Here is a 15,975-nt window from a genome sequence, read left to right on the forward strand (position 1 = left end):
CGCAAGCAGCCGTCCTCAGGCGAAGAATGAGACATTATCAAGCTAGGAGCTTATATAGGTGTAGCGAGGAGGAGCGCCTTAACAAAAGAATGTGCATATGAAGAGGAATTTAGCATACCAATGGGCAATGCGTAGGAGGTGGGCGGAGGGGTTTCAAAGTCCCATTATGCCCATGCATTATGCAGGATCAACAGCACCACGGACCATCACCTTACCCTACATTGCTGGGGTCACAAAAAAGATCTCCAAAATCCTGATTAAACACAAGATCCAGGTCCGATTCAACACAGTACATAAAATCCGTGATCTGGTACCGTCTGTAAAAGATGTGATTCCAGACATACAGTACCCTGGCGTCTACAAACTAAGTTGCCTCTGTGGTAGCAGTTACATTGGGGAAACCAAACGACACGTCTCAGACCGCATTCGTGAACATAAAGCTGATCTAAAACACGGTAGGACAAACACCTCAGCCGTGGCAGACCACTGTTACAACTCAGTGGGCTCACATGACATTGACTTCTCCAAGACGGAGGTTCTCTGCAAGCCATCTGGCTATCATGAGAGATTCGTTCATGAGGCGATCCACATATACAAACACAGAGACAATTTTAACCGAGAAGATGGATTCAGGCTTAGCAATCATTGGAAGGACGTAATAAACCATTTCGATACACATTAGGGTGAGTTGAATAATACATAGTGTTATATTAAAATGTATAAAGTATAGGGTGGTTTACAGCAATACAGTATATAATTTAATGTTGGGTTTATCTATGGCAGTATATAGTACTGTATATGCTAAGAGAATAAAGTTTAGATGGAAGTATATTATATACTTCTTACGACGTAGAATTGTAATTTATGATTTGTTGTTAGTAACTCAGCTTATTGTAGAGTATAGTAAGTATCAGTTTATATTTTAGTTTTTTAAGTAGTTTTTTACTTTGGTTTTCTACATGGTTGTTTGGTAAATGCAGCTACATATCATTAACATTCCTTTCCTTTATTAACGCTGTTCCTTGCGCCCCCCCGTGGTGCTGTTGATCCTGCATAATGCATGGGCATAATGGGACTTTGAAACCCCTCCGCCCACCTCCTACGCATTGCCCATTGGTATGCTAAATTCCTCTTCATATGCACATTCTTTTGTTAAGGCGCTCCTCCTCGCTACACCTATATAAGCTCCTAGCTTGATAATGTCTCATTCTTCGCCTGAGGACGGCTGCTTGCGTTGTGGCCGAAACGTCGTGAGAATTGTTTTATTATGTTTTATTTTTATTATTTTATTACTTCCCTTCTACGTGACTTTACCGAAAGAACCAAGAAGATAATTATCATTTGTTTATATAATGTAGGAATCTAATGTGATAACTCGTATCAGCTTCAAAGACACGCAGAAAGTAACAAATAACTGCCAAATGACAAATCATAACATCCATAATGAATATTTTCTAATGCTTGCTTCTGACATGTCATGTTAGTACACATCGCTTCATTTTAAACTAAATATTAACTTTGATTCATTCAATCTTGATTTTAAGCTTTCGTGACTGCAGGAATCCATACTCTTTGGTTCTTTCGGTAAAGTCACGTAGGTAGAAAAAATAATAAATCACGACGTTTCGATCGCAACAACAAGCGACCGTCTTCACCTGAAGTTGTTGTTGTCACCTGAAGACAGTCGCTTGTTGTTGCGATCGAAACGTCGTGATCTATTATTTTTTCTACGTACATGACTTCACCGAAAGAACCAAAGAGTTTTGATTCATTCATTATGTTTCCAACATCTGTTATTTTACCACAGGTGGTCAGTTTACATTTGTAAAGTCATAAAATTCTGGAAAAAAGGAAAAAACTTACAATGCTGATTTTTGTAAGTATAAATTAGGGGGCCATTTAAAATGTTATCTGTTGTTGAAGTTAATATTTTACGTAGTTATACAATATGTTATCCATATAGCATCTAGACAAACGTCCAACAACTCATTCTTGAGCAACCTGTCTCGTTAGAAGGACAGAAAGAGACCAATATAAGATAAACAATACTCCATAGGTGATAAAATACAAAATTGCCACATAGCAATCCAGTTCCAAATCGTTTCTTGTGAAACATTACGTAAATTGTTCATGAAATAAAGATTCACTACCAATTTTTTCCCAAGAATTTACACAACAGTATATACTAGTATCTGTACTGCTTAACTTGTAGACCTTTTGTTTCGTGTCTACATATAGCATACCAATATGTAGTGTGTGTATGTGATTGCCTCGTGTTTAAATGTGTAATATAAATGCCATGTATGTAATGTGCAGTGTGTAACTGTGTACCACAGATTTACACTTAAACACACTAAATTTACAGGCTGAACATCTCTGCCCAAAAATGCATACGATTTTGATTTCAGATTTGGATTTATCAACTCCGAGAAAAGTGCCACAGCAAATCTAATTTTAATCCAAATTTGGCTTCATCCTATCTCTAGTCTTTAAAGTTATCACAATTTCTACCTGAAATATTAACCAATAAAAAAAGACAATAGCTAAACCTCGACTGTATTTCGATCAATTGTGTATTGTTTTTGCCAGGCCATGCGGTGGTGTTTCAGCTTTGCTCTAACCCTCGCCTTCATGCACATGGCCGTGGGCCAGGAGAAATCTGACGGTGACCGTGCTGTGGGTGGCATGCTGGTGTACCCAACTGATGGCAGCCACTGGATGAGCCTGCGTGATCTGTCCCTCGCCTTGTCTCGGCGTGGTCACCGAGTGGTCGTGGCATTGCCCGCGACAGGTAATTGGATGGTGGGGGAGACGCCTGGGCTAGACTCGGAGACCTTCCCTGTGTCCTTTGTTGATCAAGATAGCGTGTTAGACACGTTTTTACGAGAAGTGGTATTTAAAAAAACGGATGGCGTTACAGAATTCACCTTTAGGAGCTTTGAGAGTATCTACAAGAAGTGTGCCGGAATGTGTGATAGCTTACTTGGCAATGTTGCTGTGATGCAGCGACTTCGAACCTATAACTTCGAGGTTCTTCTCGCTGACCCCATGGATCCATGTGGAGCAATTTTAGCTGATGCACTGGGGCTCCCGTCAATATTTATTTTGCGTGGTATTCCATGCAATATCGACTTAAAAGCTGCCCACTGCCCAGCACCATCGTCGTACGTTCCCCAAAGTATGTCAGGCTTCACAGACCACATGAGTTTCACCGAGCGGGTCACCAACATGTTTATGGGTTTAAAGCAGGATCACCTGTGTATTGACTTCATTCTGAAACGTTTTGATGAGCTGGCCAGGCGCCACCTGGGCCGGGACGTTACGGCCATGGAGCTGCTTAGCAATGCGTCCATCTGGCTGCACCGGACAGACTTTGTCTTTGACTATCCCCGCCCGACTATGCCCAACATGGTGAACGTCGGAGGTTTGACATCCGGTGAAGCTAAACCTCTTCCACAGGTATTTGTCTCTTACACTCTTTACCTGCATGAGTAATTTGCTGTTATATTCACGCTTACACATAGATAAACTGAAAACATCGTTGGCTTCAGTATAATACAAGAATGTATTAGGTTTGTGACGTGCTCTCTTCATATGGATAATATTCATATAATGGAAGCAAGTTGGGAAACAGTTGGCAGAGTTTAATTTCTGGGGGGAAAATCTACAAATATATTATTTCTTGCTAAGGATAGCTCAATTGTATTTAAATGACAGGAGTACAAAAAACAACCCGTTTTAATTATAGTATGTGTAACATAAAACGCCTATTTAATGCATGTGTGTGGTTTTTCATTTGCAGGATTTGGAGGAGTTTGTGCAGAGTTCTGGGGAGCATGGTGTGGTGGTGGTGTCATTTGGATCCTTGGTGTCAGCCATTCCTCATAGAATAGCCAACGTTATTGCAGAGGGCCTGGGCAGAATCCCTCAGAAGGTAATAAGGAAATTACGCATCACATGCGGATGGCTGAATTAATATGTGGTCCTCTCCGACGGCTTCCAAAATATGAATCCAACTCAACTTTGACAAGATACATGTTTCATGATTGCGCAATGTATAACCAAGTGCTATGTCAGTTATGTTTTAATTGATTGCTGCTGGAAAAATGTGGCATAAATGGGTCTCTCATGGGCTGTAAATATATATATATAGCTTTTAAGAGTTACATATCATGCATATGTGTTGATGCAAAACACAAGTAAAAGTCTAAGCCCTGCTATGTGAGTGCCAACCTGAGAATGGTTGTCATTGGACTCAGCCCCTGTGTGTTAGTATGTATGTATGTATATCCAGCCATTGAGTTGAGGAAATGAATATGAACCAAGTGCCTTCCAGCTCGCTTCCCAATGCAAGAAGCTACCCTCCTTACATAGTGAAAGGTATCAAGAACCACTTTCTCATCCCTCATCCTCACCATTCGTCTTCCTGGCATCAACTCGCCACGTCATGGGCCCTGCTCAGCAGTTTCCGTACGGGCCTGGGTCTTATGTGCAGCCAACCTGGGACCAGCGTGACCACAACCCACTCTGTGCATGTCGTCAGTGACTGACCGTGTCGCACATTGTCGACGATTGCCCTCTGACTGGACTCGACGGTGTGGTTAATGGCCCTCCACACTGCTGATGAAGTGGCAGCTGTCACTTGGTTCGGCAAGGCCTGGCATGCGATAATTATAATAATAATAATTGTGGAAGGTCCTAGAGAAAAGGTTTCCCCATGGTCGCTGACAACAGAGCTTAATACAAATGCGCAAACAATCCAGTTACATATTGCTTATAATTTTTTCGTGTAATATTGAAACATTAATTTAAATATTCACACTGCTGCAGATTGACGTTGTGGCCACGTGAGTTTTACATTGGCACTGTTGGATATCCAAGGCATTGCTCCTCATGTGATTAATTCCCGAGACAATATTTGCAGTCATTGTACGAGACATTGCATTATTGCCCCATTTACAATTCAATCTGACAATCATTTACAATGAGCTGTGTACTCTGTGACCTACTTTTAAACACTGGATTTTAAACATCACTAAGTTACTGGGTTACTTTTAAATTGAACTGTTATTTTTTAGTTGTTATATATTTGTATCTTGCCTTATTAGACAATACTTAAATCTGGGGGTGTTGGCTTACCTTAAAAGACCGGAATGCACTTTACTCATTTGATAGACTGTTAAATGGTAATTCCCACTGGCCAAATCCCGCATGGGTATTTTTTGCTGACATTACATCTAGATCAAAGATGCAGAGTAATCCAACACCACAGTGTTCGCACATGTTCCATAATTGTATGGTTGAATGTATGTTGAACTTATTTTGCACCGTACCTAGCCAACCGTGCAAATCGAAGGTGCAGGGGAAGGACAACAAACTGATTCTGCATAGCCTAGAGAGTGCATATGGACAGAAAATGTCAATATAACCAGCAGACATCAATGTTTTTCTTCTATATTCTCACCAATATTCTTTCTTTTCTCTTGGAGCAATGAAACAAGCTCGTCAGTATGCAATTATTTTAATACACACGCACATTGAATGCAGTTGGGCCCTTTTACTTTTCACACCCATTACTTACATTGTGTCGTATCATGGAAGGTGATTACAATATATATATATAATTAGCTTGCGTGACACGATATCTAGAGCATTGATTGCTGGTGAAAACTCTGCTGATTCGTTTATGTTTTACTCCAAAGGTTATATGGCGATATGAAGGACCAACTGTCGAAAAGCTCTCAAACAACACAAAAGTGATGCCCTGGTTACCACAGAGGGACCTCTTAGGTGCGTGTGGTAACACCTATACAGTAATTATAATCAGCATTTTAAAAAGTGCATACTTTATTTATTTATTTATGAAACAGCATCAACTCATTTTCAAGCAAGCCCTAAAGTGTTTCTGGACATCTGGGATCCAGGGAGCAAATCGTAGTTGTGTCCAACACAGGTATGAGAATAGGTTTCCGCCTTTTATCTGGTAACAAACAGGTGTTGAGATAGTAGTAGGGTTTTACCATTTTACCTAACACTAAAACTGACACCTTTATAAAAGGGATCATGTTTGCAATAACCACAACACAAGTAGTCAAAATGAAAACAAAAAGAGACAACTCTGATAATGATATGAACTGTCCTTGAAATTGATTGGGCCACACCCGAGACAGCTTTTCTTAGAGCCCCATATCTGCTGGTGTTGGACCAAATGACGCACCAGCGGAGAAAAAACTAAAAATTTACCTCAGTAAAATACACAGTCGTATAAACTAGTCATGGCCCTGGCTTTGTGAACGGCATGAGACTGTTACTAATCTTTTGCCGATAGCTCAGAGCATCCGGCCCGAACGTCAGATATGGTTATGGCTGAGAATTAGAATTGAGCTAACGTGCCATCACAAACTGAGAAAAACATGCTTGTACAACATCTCAAATCATTAATATTTGACCAAAGTCACTTTATGTTCCAGTTCCAAAGCTATGTATCGCTCAGTGATATGAACTATCTCGCCAGGTATACAGGAGGTCGTGGGTTCGATCTCAACCCTCATGCCTGTATATTTGGCGTTTGGATATTTGAAATGTGTATGTTCTCCCCGTGGTCGCGTGGAGTTTCCTCTGCTTTATCACTTTACAATTAAAAACATGCGTTTAGAGTATTTGGCTGCTATACATTTCCATATGATAAGCCACTTAGTTGAGCTATTATTTGTGGGCAGGTCGCTTCTGGAAAAGGGCTATATAGCTCAGTGGGCCTTACATCGCAAAATAAAATCAGTTTATAGTTTTAGTTTATAGTTTATTGAACAAAGTGTTCAAAAGAACATCCGAATATGCGTTGTGTTCCTGTCTGGCTGTGATGGTGCCGGTGGATGACAGCCCACGCTAAGACTCGTGTATTCGTGACGCACGGGGGATCGCACGGCATCTTCGAGGCCATCTGCTATGGCGTCCCCATGCTCGGCCTGCCACTCTTCGGGGACCAGTTCGAAAACATGGCCCGCATGCGAAGCAAGGGTGCAGCACTGGTGCTCAACATTCACTCCCTCGACGCTGGCTCTCTCGCCTCGTCCATCTCCACAATGGCCATCCACAAGAGGTACGGTGGTGGGTCGGTGCGTCTCAAGTGATTGGCTGATAATATCGCACCGGTGGGAGCTTGTGTAGGAAAGGCGTGCAGTCCCATCGCACTCTGCCATGCCAAACTAACCTACGTTGTGGCTTTTGCAATTTGATTATGAGTTGAATTTCGTAAGATTTCCGCTCGAACCATCGAACAAAGACTGTCACTGCATCGCGCGCTTTCAGATGCGCTTCTGCGGTCGATTAGAATGCTCTTTCTTCCAATATTAGGAAGCCACTGGAGCTATGCACTTCGAAATCTAGATTGAAAACTCATTTCTAAAGAACTGCTTTTCGTGTTTATTTCATTGACGTATATAATGTTTACCAAAAATCATGGCAGAGAGCTTTAAGATATAAAACATTGCACTTTTGATAACATTCACAAAGAATATTTCTTTAATGTCTCGGGTAAATGTCACAATGCATGCTGTCAATTGGTAATGCGTTAATTTAATAATTGATTATGCTCAAAATACACGTATTGGATCGTGAGTGTAATCATTGATTTAATTATTGACAATACTTTATACATTCAGGCTTACAGAGGGCAAAATATCTGTACCGATGGAGACAAAAAAGTGATAATACTGTAGAAATCGGATGGTAGAGACAATGACACATTTTTTCGTGTAATTCCTTCTTGCATTGTATCATGACCTCGGATCGTGAGAAATCACGTTATCGTTGGTGGGCTGAATAACTGACTTGAGCTGATGCCTCTCTAAACAAATACCCGAAATAGCTTCCTCTGAATACAGCGCCCCCCATACACCCCTTGTTGAGGGAGGACTGCAATTACATCCCTCCTCGCCACCACGAAAAAGAGCCCATTGCGATCATTCCAGCAATTAAAGAGACGGCCATTACATTGCCAAAGTTTCCAGATACGGGGGATGAATATGCGCAGCGTCTTGAGGCGACGTTGCATTGCATTTCGACTCTGTCAATCAACATTGCGCTCGACATACAGAAGGCCGTGCCACGTGTACTATCAATCTCTCTTTGTGCTATATATTAACGAGTAGACATTGCTGGCGTGGGTACCGAACACATTCCAACGATGATCAAGCGCAGTCGACGTAAATTAATGGGCTGGAGGGAGCACTGAAGAGCCCATGAAAGGTGCATTAGTTAATTCTTAAACATCATTTTCTTTTAACTAGTCAACTAGATGTAATTAAAATTGATTAGCAGAAACTCAAAGCATGCACTAAAGCCGTCACGTGCAATTAGGGTCCATAATAGCCCATTAGTTCAACCTAAGACAGGGGACTCCTTGCCCAAAGTGACTGCAGTGGTGGTCACGGTGTGATAGCAGCCGCTGATGGGTCTTCATGGTCATGCGAAATGGATGATACTGCTGTTTGCGTTTAGTCCTTGCCCCGCACCTCCGATTATCGCGGTTGGCTACGTACGATGCGAAAAGAAGTCCAACATACATACAGAACATACTGTCGCCTATTTGTGGGACCTTTATGGCAGTATCAAAATAACGAAAATAAATCCAAGAATAGGCTTTACCCTTTATGGCAATAAAACAGGTGTTAAGGTGTTCAAACACCAAATAGAGACCTACTGCATCCTTTGCCGTGTCTGATTTTCTTAGCAGCTACAAGGAGAAGGTATCACTTCTCTCGCGTCTGCACCACGACCAGCCGCAGAAGCCCATGGACAGGGCAGTGTTCTGGGTGGAGTTTGTGATGCGGCACGGTGCGGAGCACCTGCGAGTGGCAGCTCACCACCTCACCTGGTACCAGGAGGCCGGCTTTGATGTGGCGGCGTTTTTGCTGGCAGCCATAGTCCTGGTGACAAGCGTGTTGACTGCGCTCATCACGATCTGCTGTCGCTGGCTCTGTAGGGCCAAACACAGTAACGCCACTGCAAGAAAAGGAATGGCAGCCTCTAAAAAACACAAATGATTTTATCCGGAGCAAAAAAAAAAATCTACATTATATTTAGTGCACGTGTAAATATCTTCGAAAACAATATGATTGTGCTGATTTTATTTTCTGAAGTTGAATGCGAATGTAATTCCCTTGAATGTGTTTTCTTAAAATAGTGTCTGGCTAATTTCATTCAAGTGCTCTTAGCAAGTAGATATTGGCGACGCGTGGGACATGGCTTTAGAGACACTTTGAATATTAGCGATTGAGACTGTATTTGTACGGTCATCTTATTTTGTATTGGGTCGGGTAATTGGTCTCTTGTTGATTGCTTTCTATCAAACTTTGACGTCACAAGGTGATCAAGTGGACAGGTGTCTCAAGGCTCAGAGATACAACCATAGTACCGGCGGTACGCACTTGATGTTGTGGCAATTTTAGGAGAAAATACACAAAGTAATTCGGCTATTGCATGACTAGATCAATAATCTCCATAGTACTCATTTCGCCTGTCCCGTGCCTCCAACTCTGTAATGAGCAATTGCAGAACGCAGTTATCTTCCCCGTTGAAAATTAACTAGTATGTTTCTGGACAGATTGTACTTGGCTTAATCAAAAGCTTGAACGTAACCGAGCATCACGATGTTCCTGAAAAAGGGGCAACGGTGATCTCGCTTGAGTTGCGTAAGTTGTCCACTTGACACGCTATTTTTTTTTTTATAAACCCACATTTTAAGCAGGGATATTGTTTCAACCTTTTTTTCAAACAACGTATGCTTGATTCAGGCAGCGGGCCATCCTTTTGCCGAATTGCCTTTTTAAAAAAAATCTAAAAGAATGCTGTTATTAAACATGATGTGAGATGATTTGCTGCTTACATTTTAATGTTGTGATTTGATTTTCATTAAAGAAACGTAATCAAAAACTTAGGGAAATGTATGTTCAGTCAATTCAGTGGTTGCAGACAGATACATCAGCACTTAAAATATTGAAAATATATATATTTGGTAATTGTTCATGTGACATAAATGATTCACAAATCACCAAACATCAGGTGGTAGCGATTACCAATGGTCCGATTGATGAGGCGATTTATTTATTATAATTTTCGTAAGTAAGGGCCACTGAGCTGTATATGTCTTTTTCAGAAGAGACCTGGCCACAAATGATAGCTCAAAGAAGAGGCTTATCATGTGGAAATATTTTTCAGTCACAGACTCTAAATGCATGTTTCTAAATTTGAAGGGAAAACCCGGATGACCCGGAGAAAAATCCACCCGACCATGGAGAGAGAGACACGCAAACTTCCAATACACAGCAAGCGTCAGGTTCGGGATCAAACCCATGACCTTCTGTATACCATACATGACCACAGCAGATCACTAGCGATGGACCCTTGAATGAAAGATAAGCAGACAGTAGTCTCATTCATGTATTTGTCTCTCCACAAAGAAAAGAGGAAGACGTATTGACTTGAATGAGACGTCTGCTTATCTATTTTGTTACTTAACCCCCCCCCCCACAACAACGTGATTGTTGTGTCTTCAATAAAGGGGCCATCACAGCCAATGCCGTTACTCGATTGTGCTGCTGTTCGTGCACATGAGAACACGATCCTTGCACCTGAGATCATCGTGACCCCGTACTTTTGATTTGTGTCAAACGTAGGACAAAAGCAGATTGATACCACAGTTGGAAGATAACGCATTCAAATCAAACCTTCCAATAAAATTGTTTGCAAATTATGGTGTTATTTACTTCACCTTCGCGAATTGAATCAATTACACGTATCTGGTCCTGAAGATTGCTAATTTTATGACAGTCATGGTAGTTGTATCTATTCTTTGGTTCTTTCGGTTAAGTCAGGTCTAAAAATAAAATAATAAATTAAAATAATAGCGACGTTTCGATTGCAACACAAGCAATCATCATCAGGCATAAAAGAAATAGCAATAAAAATCTAACTAGAAAACTATAGACAGACATACAAGCAGACAGACATCACAAGGACACACAGAGAGAGGACACATATCGGCACAGAGAGAGGGGTCGTTTCTGTGACGGTCCCTTAAATATAGAGAGGGGGGGCGGGGATGGAGAGAGGGAGGGGGCAGAGAAAATTAGCATATCAATGAGTGGACGGCAACGTGTTGCTGCTGCGCAAGTAAGATGACGACGTGGCACGGCACACAAGCTTGAAAATTAGGAGAAAGGCACACTAAAATTAAATAACCTCGCAAAATATCGAAATGTGATGTAATTCAACACAGAGAGTCGGTCAACACACAATTAACGCATAGCCTGGTTGATTACGTATTTCAAAGATTGCTAAGTTAGAATTTAAGTGTGAACATTCCAAAAGAGAGGACACAGGCAGAGAGAACAAATAGCCAGAGAGAGAAAAAAGATAAGCTTTAAACTTCCCCGTAGAAGTGGTTCAATCTTAATTTTGGAGCTTTCGTGACTGCAGGAATTATTCTTTGGTTCTTTCGGTTAAGTCACGTCTAAAAATAAAATAATAAATTAAAATAATAGCGACGTTTCGATTGCAACACAAGCAATCATCATCAGGCATAAAAGCATTTATTATTTTATTTTTAGACGTGACTTAACCGAAAGAACCAAAGAATAATTCCTGCAGTCACGAAAGCTCCAAAATTAGTTGTATCTACCTTGAAGACAAACTGCACTCCATTGGTGGAAACGACTCCACGTCTATCGGACTACCAACACTCTACAGGAACAACCTGCATGCCCTTGCTCAAGAGATCCTACTGAAATATCCTATGATGGTTTAGAGCTTCTTTAATTTATTGAGGAAAAATTACCAAAGCTGATGGATGCACAAAAAGAAGCCTACACGAAAATCTTGGAAGACATTGAGACTAAAAATGGAGACACATTTTTCCTTTATGCACCTGGGGTTTACAGGCCAATGTTTTCAGTCTAAATCACAATGTCATTTTACATTCTCCGATGGTTCTCCAAATAAAACTACCGTGTATGGAGAACCTGCATTGTATAATTGGGTGTTATGTATTCATACATATAGTACTGTATAAGAAAAAAAACTAATTGGAAATTAATTATCATAGAATACTCCTGAAGGTGATCTTTTTTTTCAACGTTTTTATCTTTCCTGTTATGTAAGGTGGGAGACCATCTCATTGCAGTGATCGTTTTCTTTACGATGCAGTTGTGCGTAAGTGTGATGAAAGTGTCAATTGCCTGGTCTATAACCTTAGAACTTTAGCTGCAGCAAGGTCCTATTTGGTTAGATTTGTGGATAAGACATTATTTTAAAAGCTAATTGCAGCAACCTAATTAAAAAACACACGTCGTGTTTGTGCAGTCAATATTGACACAGATTTGGTCGTATTACATAGCCTAACCCAAAATATCTATGGGTCACTATGGAATGTCTTGGTGACAACAAATTGTACAACAGTCAAAATGTATTTATATTCTTTGGGTCTTTGGGTAAAGTCACGTAGATAGGTTCAAAGAAAATAACAAAAAAACTACGACGTTTCGATCGCAACACAAGCTGTCGTCGTCAGGAAAAGGACATGACGACCGCTTGTGTTTCGATCGAAACGTAGTTTTTTGCTATTTTCTTTGAACCTATCTACGTGACTTTACCGAGAGACCCAAAGAATATTAATTCCTGCAAGTCACGAAAGCTTTAAGTCAAGATTCAAAATGTATTGTTAAAGAATAACTAAGTGGGACAAAAACTAAATAGATGCAGTTTATTGCATCAACTATTTTATTTGTCAGAATTTGTTTGCCATTTGCTGTATACCTACTGATGTGTTTGTTTACAGTAGCTCTGCGTGTGATACTGGTCTCGAACTATTTTGGTCAAAGACAAAAAGAACAACAACAAAATTATCTTCTTCTTTGGAAGGTTGCCAAACCCTACTTGTGACAATTACAAAATAATGCGTGCATTGAGAGACACCAAGATACCACGAACCAATCAGAGTGGATGCTCAGTAAAAGTTTCCCAGATGTGAACTTTAATTTGCACACATTTTAATATCGTTTTTGCAACAGATTGGTTGATGCCTCGAAGGGGTTTATCACATTGTGATGTGTCAATAGCTGCGCTGAAAAACTCTGGCACACCTCATACGCCAGTATATCGCAAATAGTAGCCCATAGAGAGCCACATCAGGTATGATAGAGACAGAGAATCTTGAAATAAATTGCGAAGAATTACAGACCTAAAAGCCACTTATTATATTGTATATACATCCATAAAATGAATGCATGTATATAAACAAAGCTATGCAGTACCTACTCTGTACAGCACACATACGCACTTCAGTATTTATACTTTGAATGTATGCTTTGAAAACATTGATGAATGAAAGTACCAATTCTGCAATGCATCCCTTCATATCTAGTCTCGACCCCTAACCTCTTCATTTCACCGAGCCCCTCTCTTAATGCACCTTCAGGATTTAATGCACGTGCCCAATATAAGCTTCAAAGGCAAGTGTATTCCTTTGGTCTGCAAATATCCTCCCAGACCATCACTCGCTTCCTATTACACTCAATCCACTTCATACCACGTGCCCACACCAATGCTCCCCCTTTTCCCGTATCCCAATCTCATTTCGCCTCCTAACCCAATGCAATCTCCACTTCACCTCCCCATGCCTTGAATTATTTCCCATTATGTTCGCTTTACAGGCTGCATACCTCTCCTCGCCCTCTCAGCATCTGTGCAGCACTTCACCTATTTCTCTGTCCCTGGTTCATCATGAGAATCCCTTTCTCATCTCTCCCTCACCTATCCATGCATCACACTCCTCTCCCAAATACCGACTCCACACGGCCAACGCTCTACCCCTCCCAACCCCAACTTCTCACCTATTCCAATATCTCATCCTAAACTCGTCACTTCACCTCCCTCCATATATCTCCCATCAACCACATTTATCCTTCTCACCAGGGGCGGTTTCTTCATTAGGGCGATTGGGCGACGCACCACCAATCTCAGCCGTTACTGTGCCTCTGGATATAGTCCAATCAGCGTCATGTCACGTTCTGTGGAGTACCGCCTCTTTTTGGGCGATTTCACTCCGGCTGAGAATCGCCCCGAGTGGTCCCATAGACTTACATTCAAAGATGTTTTTTTTCGAACGGCGGGCGCTGCAATGCATTCTCTATGGCTTCCGGGAGGGCTCGCACTAACGTGCTTACATCATCACACGTAAGCACGTTTCATCCAACAATATTATTTGTCGCCACCTAGTGGAATCTTTAATAAAAGAAACTGAGTGGATTGTAATAATAGTGAGTATAGAAACAAACAAGATGTATTGTAAGAGTCACTTTATTTTTCATTAATATTAAAGAAGTGAAGTTGCCTTTACATGCTTAAGCTGTTAATTTATCCATTGCATGGGTGGACCTTATCCTTATCAATCATCCAGACATTTGCCCCCCCTGAGAGATTTTGCAGGAGCCGCCACTGCTTCTCACTCTGCATCCCCCCCCCCCCAAAAAAAACCAATTCCCACTTCAGCCCTCTCGCTATGCTCTTCCATCCACATGCCCCCAGCTCCCATCTCGACTTCACCAACCCCTCACTATGCCCCCTCTTACTGTACTCCCCCCTCACACACCCCACTGCACCCTCCTCACTATGCCCCCCACCCCCACTTCACCCCCTTACTATCCCCCCACACCCACTTCACCCCCCTACCTCTCACATCCCACTTCACCCCCCTCACTATCCACCCACCCCCACTTCACCCCCCTCACTATCCCCCCCACCCCCACTTCACCCCCCACCTCTCACACCCCATTTAATTCACCTCACTATCCCCCCCACTTCCTCCCCCCACCTCTACACCCCACTTCATCCCCCTCACTATCCCTCCACCCCCACTTCACCCCCCCACCTCTCACACCCCACTTCACCCCCCCACCTCTCACACCCCACCCCCACCCCTCACACCCCACTTCACACCCCCACCCCGCTATGATATCAAATGCGAGCGCACGCGCATTGCGGGCCGCGCACGCGGAGGGACGTCACACGCGGCCAAAGTATTAAACAGCAGAAGCAGCAGCAGCGACAGCAGCAGCAGCGGGGATCGCAGCAGCAGCAGCAGCAACAGGTACAACAGCAGTAGCAGGGTGAGACAACAGGAGCAGCAGCAACAGGTACAACAGCAGTAGCAGGGTGAGACAACAGGAGCAAACGGGGCAACATCGGTCGTGACAGCATCAGAGACAGCAAGGGGCAACAGGACATCTCCAGGCACATCAATAGGTACATCAGTAAACACAGTAACAGCAGAGATCACGTCAACAGGGACAACGTTAACTGGGACAGCAATAGTGTGACAGCAGCAGCAGTGGCAATAGCAGGGACAGCAGCAGTAGGAGAGACGTCACTAGATTGGGCAACAGTAGGGGACAGCATCGACAGTAAGTGCTGCAGCAGCACCAAGGACAGCAGCCAATGTGTGGCCCACTCAGCACAAGGAAGGTCAAGAGCCAAGACGCACGGCTGTAAACTTCGAAGGGCTCCTCTGCCTGTCGGTGGTGTGGTTATTTTGTTGTTTTGAAATACGTACATTGCATGTTCTTGCTTGCCTCGAATGCCAGAGTGAGCCGGCACGTATCGATTTCCGGTAAGAATTTATTGATTGTGTGTGCGCGCGTGTGTGTCTTTATGCGGTTTGATGGGATTGTGTTTGAGAGCGTGCACGGCACCATTTGCAGTTTGCTCCAGAGGTTTCGTGTGTCAGTAGTCTCCTCCCCCCCACCACCACTCCATACCCTGCCCCTTGCTTCTCATGTATAACCCACCCACTCCATCATCATCAATGTCATCACCAGGTATAATTTCCATTCCGCTTGTTTACACAGGAAAGCCTCGTTGAGTCTCGTGACTTTTTTTCAGGTGGGTCCTGCCAAGTTGTAGTAGTAGGGGGCGATGATT

At 42.4% G+C, this 15,975-nt stretch overlaps 1 protein-coding gene across 1 annotated transcript; it reads left to right on the forward strand.

Annotated features, from left to right (window-relative positions):
* Nucleotides 1-2,592: 2,592 nt before the first annotated feature.
* LOC144937112 (UDP-glucuronosyltransferase 1A5-like) lies at nt 2,593-9,044 on the forward strand. Its single transcript, XM_078864433.1, has 5 exons — nt 2,593-3,459; nt 3,803-3,934; nt 5,703-5,790; nt 6,880-7,099; nt 8,732-9,044. Exons 1-5 carry the CDS (start codon nt 2,593-2,595, stop codon nt 9,042-9,044), a joined length of 1,620 nt encoding a protein of 539 aa, XP_078720559.1.
* Nucleotides 9,045-15,975: the final 6,931 nt, after the last annotated feature.

The sequence above is a fragment of the Lampetra fluviatilis genome, chromosome 1 (genome assembly GCF_964198595.1).
Source record: "Lampetra fluviatilis chromosome 1, kcLamFluv1.1, whole genome shotgun sequence".
NCBI classification, from domain to species: Eukaryota; Metazoa; Chordata; class Hyperoartia; order Petromyzontiformes; family Petromyzontidae; genus Lampetra; species Lampetra fluviatilis.

Excerpts from the sequence above, each read along its gene's own strand:
- LOC144937112 (XM_078864433.1), top strand. The coding sequence starts at position 2,593 with ATGCGGTGGTGTTTCAGCTTTGCTCTAACCCTCGCCTTCATGCACATG. Across the intron at positions 5,791-6,879 it reads ACCACAGAGGGACCTCTTAG|CCCACGCTAAGACTCGTGTA; the intron begins GTGCGTGTGGTA and ends GGTGGATGACAG. Across the intron at positions 7,100-8,731 it reads ACAATGGCCATCCACAAGAG|CAGCTACAAGGAGAAGGTAT; the intron begins GTACGGTGGTGG and ends TGATTTTCTTAG.